Here is a 17183-nt window from a genome sequence, read left to right as displayed (position 1 = left end):
TCCAGCTAGCCAAGTGTATGGTGGAGAAGGACGCCAGGATGCCCAGGTACGACTCTTACCTGTGACTGATGTGCAGTCTCTCGGTTGACTCACCTGTACATGTTAAGTCAGTAATTTTGGGGTGTTTGTGCTTCAGGTTCAAGGTGTCGGGGGAGCTGCCACTGCTGCACCTTAAGATCTCGGACCAGAAGATCCAGAACGTTCTGGAACTGGTGGACAGCATCCCGCTGCCCAACATGGGCTCCTCCCCCTCCACCCCCACAGAGAAGGTACACTTGGTACAGTCCAGTCTTACTGCAGCCATGCCCAATGAAATAAACACAACTTTCAGGAAATAAAACTGTCACTGTGAGCGTTTTGTACCAAGTTAAAGTTCTGTCAGTCAGTGAGTCTCTGGGGAGAGTTTAGAGCGTGACAGGAAGTTGAGGGAAGTGACGGGGGGTGAGTGACAGGGGGAGTTTGTGGAAGATTAGGGGTGTGGCGGAGGAGTTTAAGGGAGTTACGGGGGGAAGTTTGTGGCAGTGACAGAACAGTTTAGTGGAGTGATGGGGAGCATTGGGCGAGTGACAGCAACATTTAGGGGAGTGATGGGGGAGGTTTGGGGGACTGATAGGGGAGTGACAGGTAAGTTTAGGGGAGTAAAGTGCGAGAGTGAAGTTTAAAAAGATTGAAAGGGAATGTTCCTCCCGACACTGGGAGAAGTTTGGGGAGTTGACAGGTATGTTTAGGGAAGTGATGGGGAGAAATTTGGGGAGTGACAGGGGAAGTTAGGGAAACGATGTTTGGACTGCAGCTCAGGACTGATGTTACCATATTTGGGCATGTTTCCTGCTGCAGGTGCTCTCGTTGGTGGAGGCCCGACCACGAGCGCTCAGCCTTCACCCCGCCTTTCTCGACACCATGGAAACAGGTCGGTGCTGCCCGCGCTCTGATTGGCTGTTTAACATGGTTGAATCATGAAAACCTTTTTTTACACATTACGAAGATTAACTATTTTTGTAACTGATACGAAACAAAGAATTACAAAATGGAAAATTACTTTTCAAGACAAAAGATGTATTTTTCATTTAATCTGTAAAGTCACAGCTGTGTTTCTTAATTTTAGTGATTTATGTAATTAACTGCGGGAGTAAAAACAGTCCATCTATTTATTACTAATAAACTTTTATATTTGAATTTTAAATTAAAGACGTTATAATTTGTATTTGTGTTGCTGTTTTAGATTCAGATGACGACACCAGTGAGAAGTCGACAGATGAGGATCACCAGCGCTCGGCTCTGGAGGAACTTACCGACCTTCACTTCAAGTTTGAAGTCAAAGAGGTTTGTTTGTTTCTCTGGTCTCAGGTCAGGTCATCAGGTGACTCAGAGGGGGCGGAGCTTACCATCAGCCTTTTAAGTTTAATTTTATATTGAGTCCATGTGAGACAGTGTGTGGTGTGTTCAGGTGCTGTTGGAGCTGACCCGGCAGGTGGACCAGGAGAAGACCATTCTGTCCTTCAGCGTCTGTCAGCTGGGAGCTGAAGGGAAGAGGCGGAGCTTCGACCTGAGCGTTACCTCATACCTGCGCAGAGTCACACTCGACTACTGCGAAGTTCCAGGTAAGATATGGACATAATGTAAATCTTTACAGCAGAGCTGACTGATGTCAACATTTTTACATCATGATTTCAACTTCAAGAAAATGATCTAATCCTCCCTGATTGGCTAAAACCAACCAATTAATAAACAGGTCAGTTCTCAGACCTGAATGTCGGCAGGTGTCATGTCTTACAGCTTCAGTGGAGGCCTGAGCTCATCATATTCAACTAAATTTGGGTTATAGGATTTTACTTAAAGGTGCTCTCAACAGCTTTACAAGTGTCTAATCCTGCAGAACCATGAACAGAACTAAAGTGAATGAAACACCTACCTGTTCAGGTGCTGTCTGTGTTTCAATAAGTTAAAATGTGTATCGTTGGTGTGTTTTTTCCTTCAGACAGCAGGAATCATCCTCTCCACCTGATCAGCTCCTCGGAGCAGCAGGGCTCCGACCTGCTGAAGGTGGAGTTCATCAAGGTGAGCAAAAACACGCTCACCTGTTCTCCAGCAGACTCATCTGATCTGTTCAGAGGCACCAAACTGGCCCTCAGGTGGATCAGTGTGAAACTACAGAGGAAACTGGAATTTAGAAACAAACTGAATGTGAAGAGTCAGAATAAAGATGACCTGATGTCACATCCATGTTAGCAATGAGGGAGTTTTTCAAACAGCCAGTTTGATTGATATTCTCTGGAGTGCACAAAAAAACATGATTTTAGGAAAATAAATAAAAACATATCTGTTTTTACAAATGAACCCTTCAAATTTAGATATCATGAGGAAGTTTGGGGAGTGACCCGGTAAGTTTAATGAATGACAGGAATTTTAATGAGTGACGGGAGAATTTAATGAATGATGGGGAAGTTTGGGGAGTGACCAGGGACGTTTAATGAGTGACAGGGGAAGTTTAATGATTAATTGGGAAGTTTGGGGAGTGACGGGAAGTTTAATGAGTGACGGAGGAAGTTTAATGATTGATGGAGAAGTTTGGGGAGTGACCAGGGACGTTTAATGAGTGACAGGGGAAGTTTAATGAATGATGGGGGAAGTTTAATGATTGATGGAGAAGTTTGGGGAGTGACCAGGGACGTTTAATGAGTGACAGGGAAGTTTAATGAGTGATGGGGAAGTTTGGGGAGTGACCAGGGACGTTTAATGAGTGACAGGGGAAGTTTAATGATTAATTGGGAAGTTTGGGGAGTGACGGGAAGTTTAATGAGTGACGGAGGAAGTTTAATGATTGATGGAGAAGTTTGGGGAGTGACCAGGACGTTTAATGAGTGACACAGGAAGTTTAATGAATGATGGGGAAGTTTAATGATTGATGGAGAAGTTTGGGGAGTGACCAGGGACGTTTAATGAGTGACAGGGAAGTTTAATGATTAATTGGGAAGTTTGGGGAGTGACGGGAAGTTTAATGAGTGACGGAGGAAGTTTAATGAGTGATGGGGAAGTTTGGGGAGTGACCAGGGACGTTTAATGACTGATGGGGGAAGTTTAATGAGTGATGGGGAAGTTTGGGGAGTGACCAGGGACGTTTAATGAGTGACAGGGAAGTTTAATGATTAATTGGGAAGTTTGGGGAGTGACCAGGGACGTTTAATGAGTGACAGGGGAAGTTAAATGAGTGATGGGAAAGTTTAATGAGTGACAGGGGACGTTTAATGACTGATGGGGGAAGTTTAATGAGTGATGGGGAAGTTTGGGGAGTGACTGGGAAAGTTTAATGAGTGACAGGGGAAGTTTAATGAGTGATGGGGAAGTTTGGGGAGTGACCCGGGACGTTTAATGAGTGACAGGGAAGTTTAATGATTAATTGGGAAGTTTGGGGAGTGACGGGAAGTTTAATGAGTGACGGAGGAAGTTTAATGAATGATGGGGGAAGTTTCGGGAGTGACCGGGACGTTTGAGTGACGGGGAAGTTTAATGAATGACACACACACAATACCAATTCCAGATCTGAACATGTTTTTGTGTGGCTGTCATCTGGCAGGCTGACCCAAGCGGCCCCAACTTCCAGACTCTGTTCAACAACACAGAGCAAACACTGAAGGTGAGTGAAGGAGGTTTCCATAGCATCAGTTACATGCTGTGTTTGTCCTACATCGGTGAATTAAACTACTAAAATACTGTTTCTCACAGGTTATGACTCCTCTGCTCTCCTTAATATCACCACTAATATGAGTCATTTCACAAGTTAATGCAGCTGATAAAGATAAACTCCTCATCCTTAAAAGTGTCGTTTATTTGGCCAGTCAGGATGGATTTCCTACTAGTAGTAGATAGTGGTTTTGAATATTCATCGCCTTTACTACCATTAAAAATGGTCATAAAAGTTAAAATATTTAAAAAGTATACAATATTAAATACAATCACATGTTCACATTCAGTCTTACTGCAGCTGTTCAGAAACTGAAGCTCATAAAGCTGAAATAAAAGAGACTTCTTAAAATAGATTTGAATGATATTTGTCAGTTAGTGATCATCATTCTTCCTCTCAGCTGACAGTCAGTTCTCAGGTGTCTCACAGCTGTTTACCTGGTGGTGTTTCAGGTAGAGTTTTCCTCTCTGGACTTCCTCCTTCACACCAAAGCTCTGCTGTCAACCATCAACTACCTGAACAGCACCATGCCAACACAACTCAGCGCCGGCCGCGACCGAGACGCCAAAAAACAGGTGGAGAAGACCGGACAGGGCCGGGCAGGTGAGTCCAGACTGTCTGTTCACAGGTGTGTCAGTATGTCCCGTCTAATGTTCTGTTTCTGACAGGAAGCATCTTTGACTTGTTGTGTTTCTTCTCTCTCTGCAGTGTCTAAAGGAGCCAAAGATGGCGGCGTGTTCAGCTTCAAGCTGTTTGCCATGTTGGGTTGTTTCCACGTGGAGGTGTGTGACGATCGCCGCAGCATCGCTGACATCAGAGTCCAAGGTACGAAAACATGGTTAAACCTGAAGGAGCGAACTGAGATTTAAAATGAACACTGACCATACGTTTAAGAGCTCAGTAATCATCACGTGTCACCTGACTGTCGCCGCCCTGCAGGAATCGATGCGTCGGTGTTGGTGCAGGCGAAGGAGATGGAGGTGTTCGCTCGACTCAGAGACATTGTGGTCACAGACGTCAACCCCAAAACCATCCACAGAAAGGTCTGGAACAGAAAAACTTGAATGTTGTTTTTATTGATCACTTGCTTTTCTGTATTTATGATTATGATTGTTATTACTACTGAAGCTTTACAGTGGTTTGAGTGATTTAGTTTCACAGGTGAATACAGTACAAACTGTGATTATTATTGTTCAGAGAGGTTTGTCTGTATTGTTTTTGTCATGCGAGAACTTTTCTAGCTTTTGTTTTATTAATTGATATTAAAAGAAACTAATGAGCTATGAGTTCCAGTTTGTCTCTCCTGATAAATGACCCGCTTTGTGTCTCATAGTTTTAATTTGATTTAATTTGAACAAAAGTAGTAGCTTTAGTAGTGCCAGGATAAGTATTAGTATCAGGAGCAACAGTACTTATAGTACTGGTTTTAACAGTAGAGTGATAGAAGTAGCAGCTGTGGTTTGGATGAAAGTTTTCATGAGCTCTATGAGATGATGATGAGATGCTGACCTTCCTCCCCCTTCCTTCCTTCTCCCTGCAGGCGGTGTCCATCATGGGTGAGGAGGTGTTCAGCTTCAAACTGTCCTTGTTTCCGGGGGCGACGGAGAGGGAGGGTTACAGCGACACGTCAAAGGTGGATGGGAAGGTCACGATGCGTCTGGGCTGCATCCAGATCGTCTACCTGCACAAGTTCCTCATGTCACTGCTGGTCAGAGATTTTTTTTATATATATATACATATTTATATTATATATATATATATACATACAAGGGCACATTGGTTTGAAAAGAGGGGGGGACACAATAAAGCAAAAAGAGAAGGATTTTAATACTATTTTCTGCATTTCTACATGCTTTTATCATATTTTCAGCTACTTAAAAGTAACACATTATGAATCAGATGGCTCTCATGCTCACTATAATCATTCTGCCAGATTAATGGTAAATATACATCAGAACAAGCTTCTTAGTCTCTGCATGTCTAACCCAGAACCTGCTGAACATCACGTGAGGGATTTAAGCTACACTCTGGTAGATCTATGGCACATTATTTATGGCACTATCAACACATAATGTTCCAGCGTCAGTCACAACATAGAAGAAATGTACCAAAATATGACATATATGCTTTAAGAAGTCACACACTGTCAGTAGTTTTATATAGTTCACTGTAAATGAACGTGTCTTCTCGCTGTAACTCAGAATACATTCCTTTAGTACGGCCTTTAAAAAAACAAAAACATTGTATAGCTGCCATCTTGTCTTAAATGTAATGATTATATAGGAACATAATCCTTCTTACCTTCATGTGTCCATACTTAACTTTTACATTTTAAGATTTTAAACGACATCAGTTAATCAGTGACAGACAGATCAATTCATCAAACTTGCTGTTACTGGTGACGCTTCATTTAAAAACTTTCAGTCGCAGAACTCAAGCAGTAACGTCACAAGCTGTCTGCGACTCTCAGCGCGGGAGTGGGTCCACTTCATTACTGTCCCGGCGTACGCTGGTGTCGCGTCAGCTGGGCGGAGTTTGCCATCAAATTAATGTAAAATAAGCACATCTGTGACCCAGCGACATACGCCGGGTAGTAGATCGAGTGGACCCAACGTCGGAATATCCGACGCTAGAGAGCTACCGCGGCTAAGTGGGGTGGAAACGCCCCCCTGTTCCTATTGGCTGTTACACCCAAACATATATATACACACATACAGGCACTCAATATATATATACTCAAATATACATAGTAATTAAACATCACATGGGCTGTATGTTGGTGGTTTCTGTTTTCAGTTGCATCAGGTTTGTTTTTACAGTCTATATTTAAAAGTATTATTTATATATTTGTTTGTACTGAGTGTATCGTGTTGTTTGTCTCTATCTGATCATTTAAACATAAAGTCACTACACTGACAAAAATGAGCTTTCATTACCTTCATCTTATTGTAATTTTCTTAAATAATGGGTCAGTGTTAGAAATCCCACAATGCAGTGCTTCACATTCGATAGATATAAGTTGCCACAGCTGTCAGTGATGACAGAGTGTTTATTATGAAGACACATAAATACGTTTAGTTTAAACGTAGTTACACTGTTAACTGAGAAACTAGTTGACATCAGCTGAATCGTTTAACCGAGATGTTTCTACTATTTATGATCATGTATATGTGATGCATATCTTCACCTTAGTAAAAACATCAAAGTACAAGAGAAGTGACCAATCAATGAAGTTATTAATGAGGTTCAGTCACAGACAAACACCAGCTGTTCAGCACAGGATGAACCGTCACTCGGGAACAATGATTCCAGTTCAAGTGCCGTACAGACGGCTAGTTACAACACAGCAGTTAGCGTTAGCATTAGCATTGACTTCACACTCAAACTGATGATCAGACTGCTGACCTGTCACACATTTAAGGTCCTTATGATACGGCACAAACTGCCTGAAGGACTACGACTTTTATTCTCTAAATACTAAAGTGTCATTGGCTATTTAGGATGTATTAGAAATTCAAATATTGTAAGATATCAACTAGAAACAGGACAAATGATGAATGAGTCAGGTTCTCTCTTCAGTTAAAAAAGCTACCTGTTGTTAAAATGACCTTTAATCTCTGATGTGCTTGTTCTGAATGCAACCTGACAGTGTGAGAACTGAACACGTCGTGTTTGTTGTTGCATGTCTTCCTCTGCAGTTTCTTGTCTCTCATGTTTCTGGTCTTGTTGATGTGTTTTGTTCTTTCAGGCTTCTTTTAGCTTTCAGTATGCGTCTGCTGATGAGGTACAGCTTCCAGCATGCAGCTCTGAACTGCATCCAACCTTCTGCTTTAGCTTCACTCAGCGACTCCCCTGCACCTTCAGTCCACCTTAAATAGCATCTGGTTTAAGGTTATCAATAGGACACGGTCTCTGTAAACGGGTCAACCCTCGTCCTCGACTCCACGTCTGGTTTTTAGCGGCTGACGATGTTTGAACCCAGTTTGACGAAGCGGATAAAAATGCCACATCCACAAACATCCGAGCAGCTCTGCGTTTTACACAAACCAGAGAATATTTTTATCATTGTATAGTAATGCAGCAGTTGGTGCGTTCAAGGACACTCCAACATCTGAGATTTGAGAGTCTGCTGTTGACCAGAAACTGAGTCACATTATGCTTTTCATCACTTTGGTCTGCTTAACGAGGAGTTGTGTTGTTTATTTGTTGGAGACCACATCTGGACAAAGTCATGCAGTGGCAGTAAAATACTCGTCTCCCCTTCCATGTTGGGTTCAACGCTGTTTTCTGCTTTCTAAGAATCTGTTTGAATTTATAGATAGGCATGTATTTACTAGTCTATTTTTATTTACCTTTAGATGTATAGAAAGACGTGGCCACTCTGTCTGCCGCCATTTAGACTTCTGTGGTATAAAAGTTTCTTTTTCCACCACAACCTTCCTCGTTAGTCCCATCTGCACTATGTTTACGCTGCTTTTCAGAGGCGGAGAATTTTAAAGCAAAACTGACCGTCACAAACTGTGTGACCCTCAGAAATCCAGCAGAATCCTCCTTTGTGAACGCGATTCCTCTGATATTTAAATCCTTATGCAAAAAGGAGACTTGGCACATTTTTGCCCAAAATGCCACCAAACCCTGACTCCAGCCTGGTGAGTCTGTCTGAGAAAGACACCACAGAGTCTGAACCTGAAACACCTAGCCCTCAAAGCTTTAAACTCCACCCATCTGAGCCTGTGAGAGCATCAAAACAAGCGCTCTGAATGTTCGGAGGTCGAATTGGATCCGACAGCTTGATGCTTTTCATGCACAACATGCTACAATTATCAGAGCTCACTTCCTCCATAAGTGCTATGCAACTCACTCAGTCGCCATCATCATTAACCCCCTCACTACCACCCCCCCTCCATCAGTCACATGACCTCTACCTGTGTGACCTCACTTCCCTTGCTTGAAAATGGTTCCAAACTAATTTTTGTTTCAAAAACTTAAAGTGTGATTATATGAACCTTTGAACCTATGATAATTATTATTCTTACAATTACTGATTCATAAATATGTTTTTGCATTTATTTTCAACGCATCGTCCTCATACTTTTTTAAAGGCTTTTAAAACCAGCTGATGTGTAAATGCAGAAACATATTTGTGAGCCCATTTTATTAGTAATAAATAAACCAGATGAATGACTCTGGTGTTATTAGTCTGAGGTTTATATTATTCATCTGCAGGTTTATGAAACAGAAATGACACTCCTATAATACACTCCTGTCTTCATCAGGTGGCGTCGTGTTGTTTGTCGTCTCACTCCTGATTTATTTTGTTCTTCAGATGTTTGTCGATAACTTCCAGACGGCTAAAGAAGCTCTGAGTGCTGCGACGGCTCAGGCGGCGGAGAAGGCGGCGTCCAGCGTTCGAGGCTTCGCCCAGAAGAGTTTCCGTCTGTCCATGGACATCAAGCTGAAGGCTCCGCTCATCATCATCCCCCAGTCCTCCACCTCCCATAATGCCGTGGTGGCGGATCTGGGTCTGATCACGGTGGGAAACAGCTTCTCCCTGCTGCCGGCTGAAGGTTTCTCTCTGCCGGCGGTGATGGAGAAGATGGACGTCAAGCTGACTCAGCTGAAACTCTCCAGGTATCAGCACAAAACCCCCCAAAACACTGAGGATCAATATTTATCGTCGTCACTCAGTAGAAGTACGCAGGGATGTTCTGAATCCTTTTTGTGTCAAACATCTTCATGAGCTCTGATGGGAGAAAGTCGAGCAGTATGTTGCAGTTGTTTGCAACCAAGTTTTTCCTTCTTCATTAACTCTTTATTGATTGAAATAATGTACAGTCCTGAGGACAAAATGTCGGGGGGTTAAACGGCCTTGTTCCCAGCTTGCTAGCATGTTAGCAGTTCAGATAACTAGCTCTCCAGCTACAGTGGTTCACCAACTAGCCCACTGAGTAGTCGTACGTCAAGTGTCTAGAACCAAATGTTTAGTGAGGATGCACTAATGAACTTTGTCTGTTTGTGGTGCGAGTGGGCCTTAAGACAGAGAAGAGAGAAAAATTCTATTAAAAGCCTTTATGTAGTCGAGCATATTGGTTTAAAATGGTGACCAGTTTCGACCTCTTCGTCAGTCTTCATCGGGGCAGAAATAGTATAAACAGATTGATTACCGCTGGTACTCGATATACACAACACACCAGAAAAACAACATCCTTAAAGGTAGAAACTGAAAAGAATCAAGTGGATTTGGGTTGTTTCTGTTTCGGTGTCTGAGCGTCCTTGAAGTGGACACAGTGTTCACAGCAGTCCCTCATCGCAGTCCTGAAACATGAAGATGACCAAACGCAAAAACAGAAAGCTGATTAAATGTTGAATAAATGTGTTTTTAGAACCACACTGAAACGAGACTCCTCTCAGCCTGACCTTGAGATCCTCAAGCCAATCAACTTAGAGCTGCTCGTCACCAGGAACCTGGCTGCTTCCTGGTTCACCAAGATCCCAGAAGTCCAGGTCCAGGGAGTCCTCCGGTCCCTCAATGTGGGTCTCACATGTTTGTTGTTGACTGTGATTGAACTGTTTTTCAGAATAAGACATGAAACTGTGTCGTGTGTTCGTCAGATGAGTCTGGGCGAGGAAGACCTCGGTGTGCTGATGATGATCCTGGTGGAGAACATCGGGGAGGGGAGTAAAGAGCACAGCATGGAAGTCAAAAGACAGGTGGCTCAAGGTAACTTTACTCTCAGGGCATGATGGGAAATCCGACTGAAACTCATTATGTGTTTTACCTGTACTGCATCAACACAAATAATATTTATATATAATACCTTACTTAACCTTGGAGTTCTGGTGTGTACCCCAACCTGGTTAATATCACCTTTATTTAACCAATCAGACAGAGAAATATGTTTCTTTAATGACCTGTTTCCCTCCTTAGGGAAGGCGGAGCTTGCTCAGCAGCAGGTGGAGGTGTCGCTACAGACGGGATCTGACGGTGTGTTGGCCGCCACCAACGGAGGTCTGACTGAAAACACCATCAACGTTCTCCTCAATTTCGAAATCAAAGAGGTACGAAATCTACAAATGCTGAAATGAGAAGTTTGATTCAGACTTTTCTTCGCAAAATCCGATCAAACTGTGTTGATGTAGAAAAGGCGTCTTCCTCCTGCCAGTCGCAGCCCAGTCGACCCAAACATCAGACCAAACTAAAGTGCCACTCTGAAACATCAGAAATCCTAAAAAAAAGAATGACACTCACATGATACTGTAGCTGCCGGTCTGATCAGGAATCATTCGTCCTGATCGACATTTGTAGAGCCAACATGGCGGCGCTCCTCCGACCATCCTGCAGGCGTCTTATTTTACTGATTCTGTTTCCTGTTTCCTCTTCAAGGTGCTGCTCACCCTGAAGAAGCCCAGAGAGCAGAAGGAGGCACCTTTTCTTGTCTTTCACATCGCTCACATGGGCATCGACACCATAGTCAGGAAGTATGACATGTGTGCCACAACGTACATCAACAAGATCACCATGAAGTGCCTGGAGTTCAAAGGTCGGAAACTCTCAGCAGACCGTGGTTTAGTGATAATTGTCCTATAATAATCCTGTTCGGACAGGAAGCAGCAGGTGTTCTGGTACACATGATCAAACATATAAACATGTTCGGCAACGTTGGCGTTGATGATGTGATTATTTGGTTTCATCTTGTTTCAGACTCAAGTGGCGAGCCGCTGTGTCTCATCAGCTCTTCGGTGGAGTCTGGAGCTGAACTGCTCAAAGTGCAGTATTTCAAGGTGATGACATCAGTCACTCACATTTTATCTGATGACCTGTTGAGATACACAGGTATGCTGTCATCAGTTAGAGCACGAGATGATCCGTGAGAAGAGGAGAACGGAGTGCAGAATAAAAGGTTTGAGATTCAACATTTTCAATCAACTTGAACTTCCTGTTTGTTTGACTGTGTTTCCTCAGGCCGACCGCTCAGGGCCAGACTTCTCCACAGTCTACAAGAACACCGAACAGATGATCAACGTGAGTTCATCCACACACACACATCCAATACCATAACAAACACCATGATATAGAGCGAACAACGACACAGCGAGTAATGAAACATTAGCTAGGCTGTGGGTTAGCTTAGCTAGGTTGTGGGTTAGCTTAGCTAGGTTGTGGGTTAGCAAACTGTCGCTACAGCTGCTGCTGTGAAGCTAACAGCCAGAGAGGACGAGACGGTTTCCCAGAGCAGCACAGCAGCTCCAGACAGCGACGCTCACAACTCTCCTGCTGCTACAGCTAACATCACAACAGCAGCAGATCTTAAACTAGACAGTCAGCTGAATGTCCGCGGGCAGGTCCTTTAACGTCACCTGACACACAGATCACGGCTGGAACAGTGCTGTGCGGCTCGGTCCGAGTCTCTGTGTGTTTCCTGTTCACAGAGCCGGGGCTGAGTACGAACACCGGAGGGTTTCAGCGCTCACACTGAACGCACAGCTAGCGGATCGAGAGGAGAGATTCACTGAATCTGACAAAGACGTGTATTGGATTAGAATCGCTGACCCGCCTTTTAATGTTTATGTGGCAAATAAAAACTCTTTGACTCCTTCTGGTGGTCGGATGAACAATGACACTGTCAGTGACAGCAGTGCAGCCAAGTGATTTTCACTTAATGCTTTATTTCAATAGTCTGTAATTTCCTGATAATTTCCAAGAAATGCCTTTGAAAGAACTCTGGAAGTTAGTACTGACTACAGGTAGAGCGGGTCGTCCACTGGTCTCAGCGTTGGCAGTTCGATCCCCACCTCCTCCTGTCCACATGTTGAAGTGTCCGTGGGCAAGACACTGAACCCCAAATTGACATCCTGATGGCAGCCAGCACCCTGTGTGGCAGCTGGCAGCCATCGCTGTGTGAGTGTGTTAATGGGTGAATGAGAGGCAAATTGTAAAGTGCTTTGGATGGAAGTTCTGTATAAATGCAGCCATACGTATATTCACCATATCTAAATTCAGTTCAATTGTATTTATATAGCACCAATTCATAACAGAAGTTATCTCAAAGCACTTTTCCTACAGAGCAGGTCCAGACCGAACTCTTTATATTTTTTACAGACACCCAACAAATCCCAAATGCTTAGCTGACCTGCTGCACTTAGTTGAAACTGATTAATTTAAAACTCACCAGTTGAACTGTGTCCCTATTTTCCTACTAATTTCCTTCCTTTTACTACAGAGTTCTTCAGACTTCTTGAAAATGATTCTGAAATTACAGACCTGTAAAATAAAGTGTTACAGATTATTATTACACTCATTTCGTTCTCTCTCTCTGTCTCCAGGTGACCTTCACCTCTCTCGACCTCATGCTCCACACTGAGGCTCTGCTGTCAACCATGAACTTCCTGTCGGCTGCGCTGTCGTCCGGCAGCATGGCGTCTCCAGAGAGAGAGATCAGACTGAAGACAGAGGACAAGACTGTCTCCGCCAAGTCCAGTCAGTACAACACTCACACATAACGAGCTCATGTTTCATCCCAGTAAACGTGCAGTGCAAACAAACTACTGCACTGTGGGTCCGACTGTCTTTAACGTGTTGTGTTTTTGTGTTTCCTGTCAGCCGCCCTGGTGTCACCTGCAGACAGTGATGTCATAGACCTGAAGGTGGAGATGACGCTGGGAGCCTTCAACGTCCTGGTGTGCGACCAGAGCTGCAACATGGCCGACATCAAGATCCAAGGTACAGAGTTTTTGTCTGTTGCCATTTGTTGACGCCAACCCTAATTTACCCACTTTGATGTGTCCTTCAGGTATTAATGGCTCTTTGCTGATGCAAGGACCACAAACTCATATATCAGCCCGCCTGAGAGACTTCATCGTCCTCAATGTTGATCCCAAAAGCATCCACAAGAAGGTCAGTCAGTTGTCTCACTGTGTTACTGCTGGTTACTGTTATAGAGGTCACCTTTCATCAGAAACAGTTAACTGTTATCTGAATGCTTTACTAAGGTTCTTATTTTTACCACCTCATTGACCTGTTAGCGCTCTATCCATTTCTCTTCCTGTCAGTGCAGACATCAAGACTGATGGTATTTCTTTTATCCTTCATACATCTTACATAAGCCGGTTTTCATTGGCTGCTGAAAATTCCCTCTGTGAATTCAGTGTTAGATGAGCACACAGCACAGGACTGTGGAAGGTCGCGTCCCAATACAATCAAACATGATTTGATGAATGATTTGGTTTGACTGTGCTGACTGGGATCATATGAGACTGTTTAATACCTAACAGTAAAGAATGTAAAATACAAACTACCTTGGACAACTCTAGACTTTCCTAAACTAACCTGGACCACCTCAGACTACCCTGAACCAGCCTTGAGTTCTTGAGTTACCGTGGACTACCCTGTGCTACCACAGATGACGCTAAAATCCTGAAGGTACTACCCAGACTACTCTGACATAGTCTGGTTTACCTCAAACTACCCTGGACTGCTTCAGATTACTTCAGATCAGCATAAACTCCCTCAGACTACCCTGGACTCTCACAAGCTACTATTGACTACCTTGGACCACCACACACCGCCCTGGACTCCAAGACTACATTAAACTACCACAGACTACCCTGGACTCCCTCAGACTACCGTTGACGCACTCAGACTATGCTGGACTACTCTATCACCCCAGTCTACCACAGACTACCCTGGAGACTAGCCTGACACACGGGTCATTTCAGTGCTGTATCCTGAATCTTCACTATGATGAATTGTCTCCGTTCTCTGCTGCTGCACTGAGGTTGAATAAAGGTCGTTGAACTGTCTCTGTCCTTCAGGCCATCTCCATCATGGGTGATGAGGTGTTCAGCTTCACCATGAGTCTCACACCTAACGCCACGGAGGGCGCCGGTTACGCCGACACCTCCAAAACTGATGGCAGAGTGAAGCTGAATGTGGGCTGCATCCAGGTGGTTTACCTGCACAAGTTCATCATGTCTCTGCTGGTGAGTTTCACACGGCGGAGTCAGAATGACGTTAAATTCTCTGTTTGCTAAAGAACAATTGTAATGTGCTTCTTTTTACTTATCCAGGGTTATTACAGGATCTTTGTTTCGGTTTAGTTTTTGTTTTAAGTTTTAATAAGTGCTCTAGTTTTTTGTAATTATAGGCAGTTAGAACCGGTGTCAGAAACCAGAAGATCCACTGATACTTAAAACATAAGAGAGTTGCTCCAAAAAGCTTGCAACGTTTATGTGCCTTAATCGTGAGGCTGCCGTCCTAGACGTTTGAATTAGTTTGTGAAAATTTCCAAAATTCAGATTTGGTTATTTTTACAAAAACATGACATAAGTTTTGGACAGTTAATAACAGTTCTCATTGTTCATGTCTTTTCAATCAGAACTTCACCAACAACTTCCAGACGGCTAAAGAAGCTCTGAGTGCTGCGACGGCTCAGGCGGCGGAGAAGGCGGCGTCCAGCGTTCGAGGCTTCGCCCAGAAGAGTTTCCGTCTGTCCATGGACATCAAGCTGAAGGCTCCGCTCATCATCATCCCCCAGTCCTCCACCTCCCACGATGCACTTGTGATGGACCTGGGTCTGATCACGGTGGGAAACAGCTTCTCCCTGCTGCCCGTCGATGGATGCCCACTGCCGGCCGTCATCGACAACATGGACGTCCAGCTGACGCACCTCAAACTCTCCAGGTCAGTTAGTCAACTCAGATTCAAAGATCTGCTCCAGAAACAGCAGAAAAAACAACCTGAAGCCAAAGACTCTTCAGCATTTTGTCTGGACTAAAGATGTTAATAAGATCATATTCTTCCAGTCGCTTCTTTCCTGCATGCACCTGGATAAATAAATCATGTATAACATTACTCAATAAGCATTCATTTTTGATTTAAACTCTGGTTCCCTGTTGTCTATCAGGACCTGTATGGACCCGGCGTCGGGTCGACCCTGCACCGAGCTGCTGGAACCAGTAAACCTGCACCTGAACATCAAGAGGAACCTGGCAGCTTCCTGGTACAAGAAGATTGTCGCCGTAGAGATCGATGGAGATCTGAAGCCCATGAAGGTAGGAGGAGGAAGAGGAGGAGGAGGAGGAGGAGTTGATGGGCTGGAAAACCTTCAGCTCAGCTCGTCCTGAGAGGATAATCAGGGAGGCACTAGTACTGATGGTGGTTTTTAGTTAAAGAACTGATCAGGGGGGTTACTTTCTACGCGCTGATCTTTAACGTTGAGTACTTGGAATCACTATCAGCACTAAAATAATGATATGTTCTGTATTTTCTTGTTTTATTCTCCTATAAACTCTTCTCATCCATGATCTGTGACTTTCATTCTTTGGTTTTATTACTTTTTTGTGTAAAGCAGAATGTGAAACAATAAGTTTCAGGTCAGAACATTTAAGGGATTGTCCAATGACCGTGGTGGATGATTGAGGATGAAGTGAGGATTTGAAATATAATATCAGTCAGTTTATCGTTTCTGCACAGATTCATGCAGAAGGATCTCTTATTATTAAAGACCAAAACATAAATGAATATTATTGTGATACCAGACCCATGAACCTCATTTCTAAGTAGTGACTGAAACTCTTTTCGCAGTAAAAACCATAAAGACAACTGACTATAAAATCTGTTAGTCATTTGAGAGACCGATGTGATGAGTTGATTATTTGACGAATAATTTGTCCTGCGGTCGTACAGACGAGTCTCCGCTTCAGGGTTTCCCACTGTGTTTTATAGCACCTCCACTAACATCATACAGAGTAACACCTTTAGGAAATAAAACATTAACCTTCAGGGTGAGCAAACGCCACAGATCTTCCCACCTTAGCCGAACCCTGTGATTTCTGCAGACTGTTTCTAACTCCACTGTTCTTGTTTTTGCAACCAGTTGTCATGTTCGCCACCGAAGGTACAGTTCGTTCTGAGGACAGTCTTCTCCTGTAGTGTTGAAGTGTAGCATCACTAGTCTCCTCTGTGTAGTGAAAACTGAATTCAGGAACTAAATTATTATAGAAAACAAAATCTAAAATCTGCTCCCTACCCTGCAACTCCAGGAGACGTGTCAGGTGGAGTGGTACGTCTGATGATCACTGCTCCTTAATGTGATGCAGCCGTTCTCTTTACCATCTGCCGATCCTGACGAGTGCGCTGTGCAATCTGATAAAACCCATGTCCGTTCTCCGTGTGTGTGTGTGTGTGTGTGTGTGTGTGTGTCAGGCCACTGGCTCGTTTCCTGCTCCGCCATCATTACGAGTCGGGTCTATGTTTGACTTTAACACATATACAGCCGAGGTAGTTTGTCATGTTTGTATTTAGAGTTCACCCCCACCCCCCTCTCTGTGATCACATATACTGTGTCGATATAGTCTCATTTACATATTTTTTAGTTTCAGTTGTCGGACATCGGAAGTAGTTTGAAATTTGATCCCAGCTCATAAGTAATACCTTAACCGGCAGTGAACACAAATGATTATTTTATGATCACTACAACAAAAATCCAGGTTAATGACAGCA

General features: G+C 43.7%; 1 protein-coding gene across 10 annotated transcripts in view; it reads left to right on the top strand.

Annotated features, from left to right (window-relative positions):
• The window catches only part of vps13c (vacuolar protein sorting 13 homolog C), a 118193-nt gene that overhangs the window by 50471 nt on the left and 50539 nt on the right, over positions 1 to 17183 (top strand). For 8 of the 10 annotated variants that reach the window (XM_044197334.1, XM_044197081.1, XM_044197255.1 and 5 more), the window contains 25 exons: positions 1 to 46; positions 137 to 269; positions 838 to 910; positions 1223 to 1323; positions 1448 to 1601; positions 1979 to 2058; positions 3575 to 3634; positions 4135 to 4285; positions 4391 to 4507; positions 4622 to 4725; positions 5223 to 5390; positions 7431 to 7466; positions 9009 to 9313; positions 10066 to 10213; positions 10295 to 10403; positions 10611 to 10741; positions 11067 to 11223; positions 11385 to 11464; positions 11646 to 11705; positions 13007 to 13160; positions 13284 to 13403; positions 13474 to 13577; positions 14495 to 14662; positions 15058 to 15362; positions 15586 to 15733. The exon at positions 1 to 46 is cut by the window's left edge and continues 72 nt beyond it. In XM_044197334.1, coding sequence (XP_044053269.1) covers positions 1 to 46; positions 137 to 269; positions 838 to 910; positions 1223 to 1323; positions 1448 to 1601; positions 1979 to 2058; positions 3575 to 3634; positions 4135 to 4285; positions 4391 to 4507; positions 4622 to 4725; positions 5223 to 5390; positions 7431 to 7466; positions 9009 to 9313; positions 10066 to 10213; positions 10295 to 10403; positions 10611 to 10741; positions 11067 to 11223; positions 11385 to 11464; positions 11646 to 11705; positions 13007 to 13160; positions 13284 to 13403; positions 13474 to 13577; positions 14495 to 14662; positions 15058 to 15362; positions 15586 to 15733 — 3212 coding nt within the window. The remainder of the gene's footprint in view (positions 47 to 136; positions 270 to 837; positions 911 to 1222; positions 1324 to 1447; positions 1602 to 1978; positions 2059 to 3574; positions 3635 to 4134; positions 4286 to 4390; positions 4508 to 4621; positions 4726 to 5222; positions 5391 to 7430; positions 7467 to 9008; positions 9314 to 10065; positions 10214 to 10294; positions 10404 to 10610; positions 10742 to 11066; positions 11224 to 11384; positions 11465 to 11645; positions 11706 to 13006; positions 13161 to 13283; positions 13404 to 13473; positions 13578 to 14494; positions 14663 to 15057; positions 15363 to 15585; positions 15734 to 17183) is intronic. The other 2 variants (XM_044197171.1, XM_044197412.1) reach the window with 1 other exon arrangement.

The sequence above is a fragment of the Siniperca chuatsi genome, linkage group LG1 (genome assembly GCF_020085105.1).
Source record: "Siniperca chuatsi isolate FFG_IHB_CAS linkage group LG1, ASM2008510v1, whole genome shotgun sequence".
Lineage (NCBI taxonomy): Eukaryota > Metazoa > Chordata > Actinopteri > Centrarchiformes > Sinipercidae > Siniperca > Siniperca chuatsi.
This window is presented reverse-complemented; position numbering and strand designations above follow the sequence as displayed.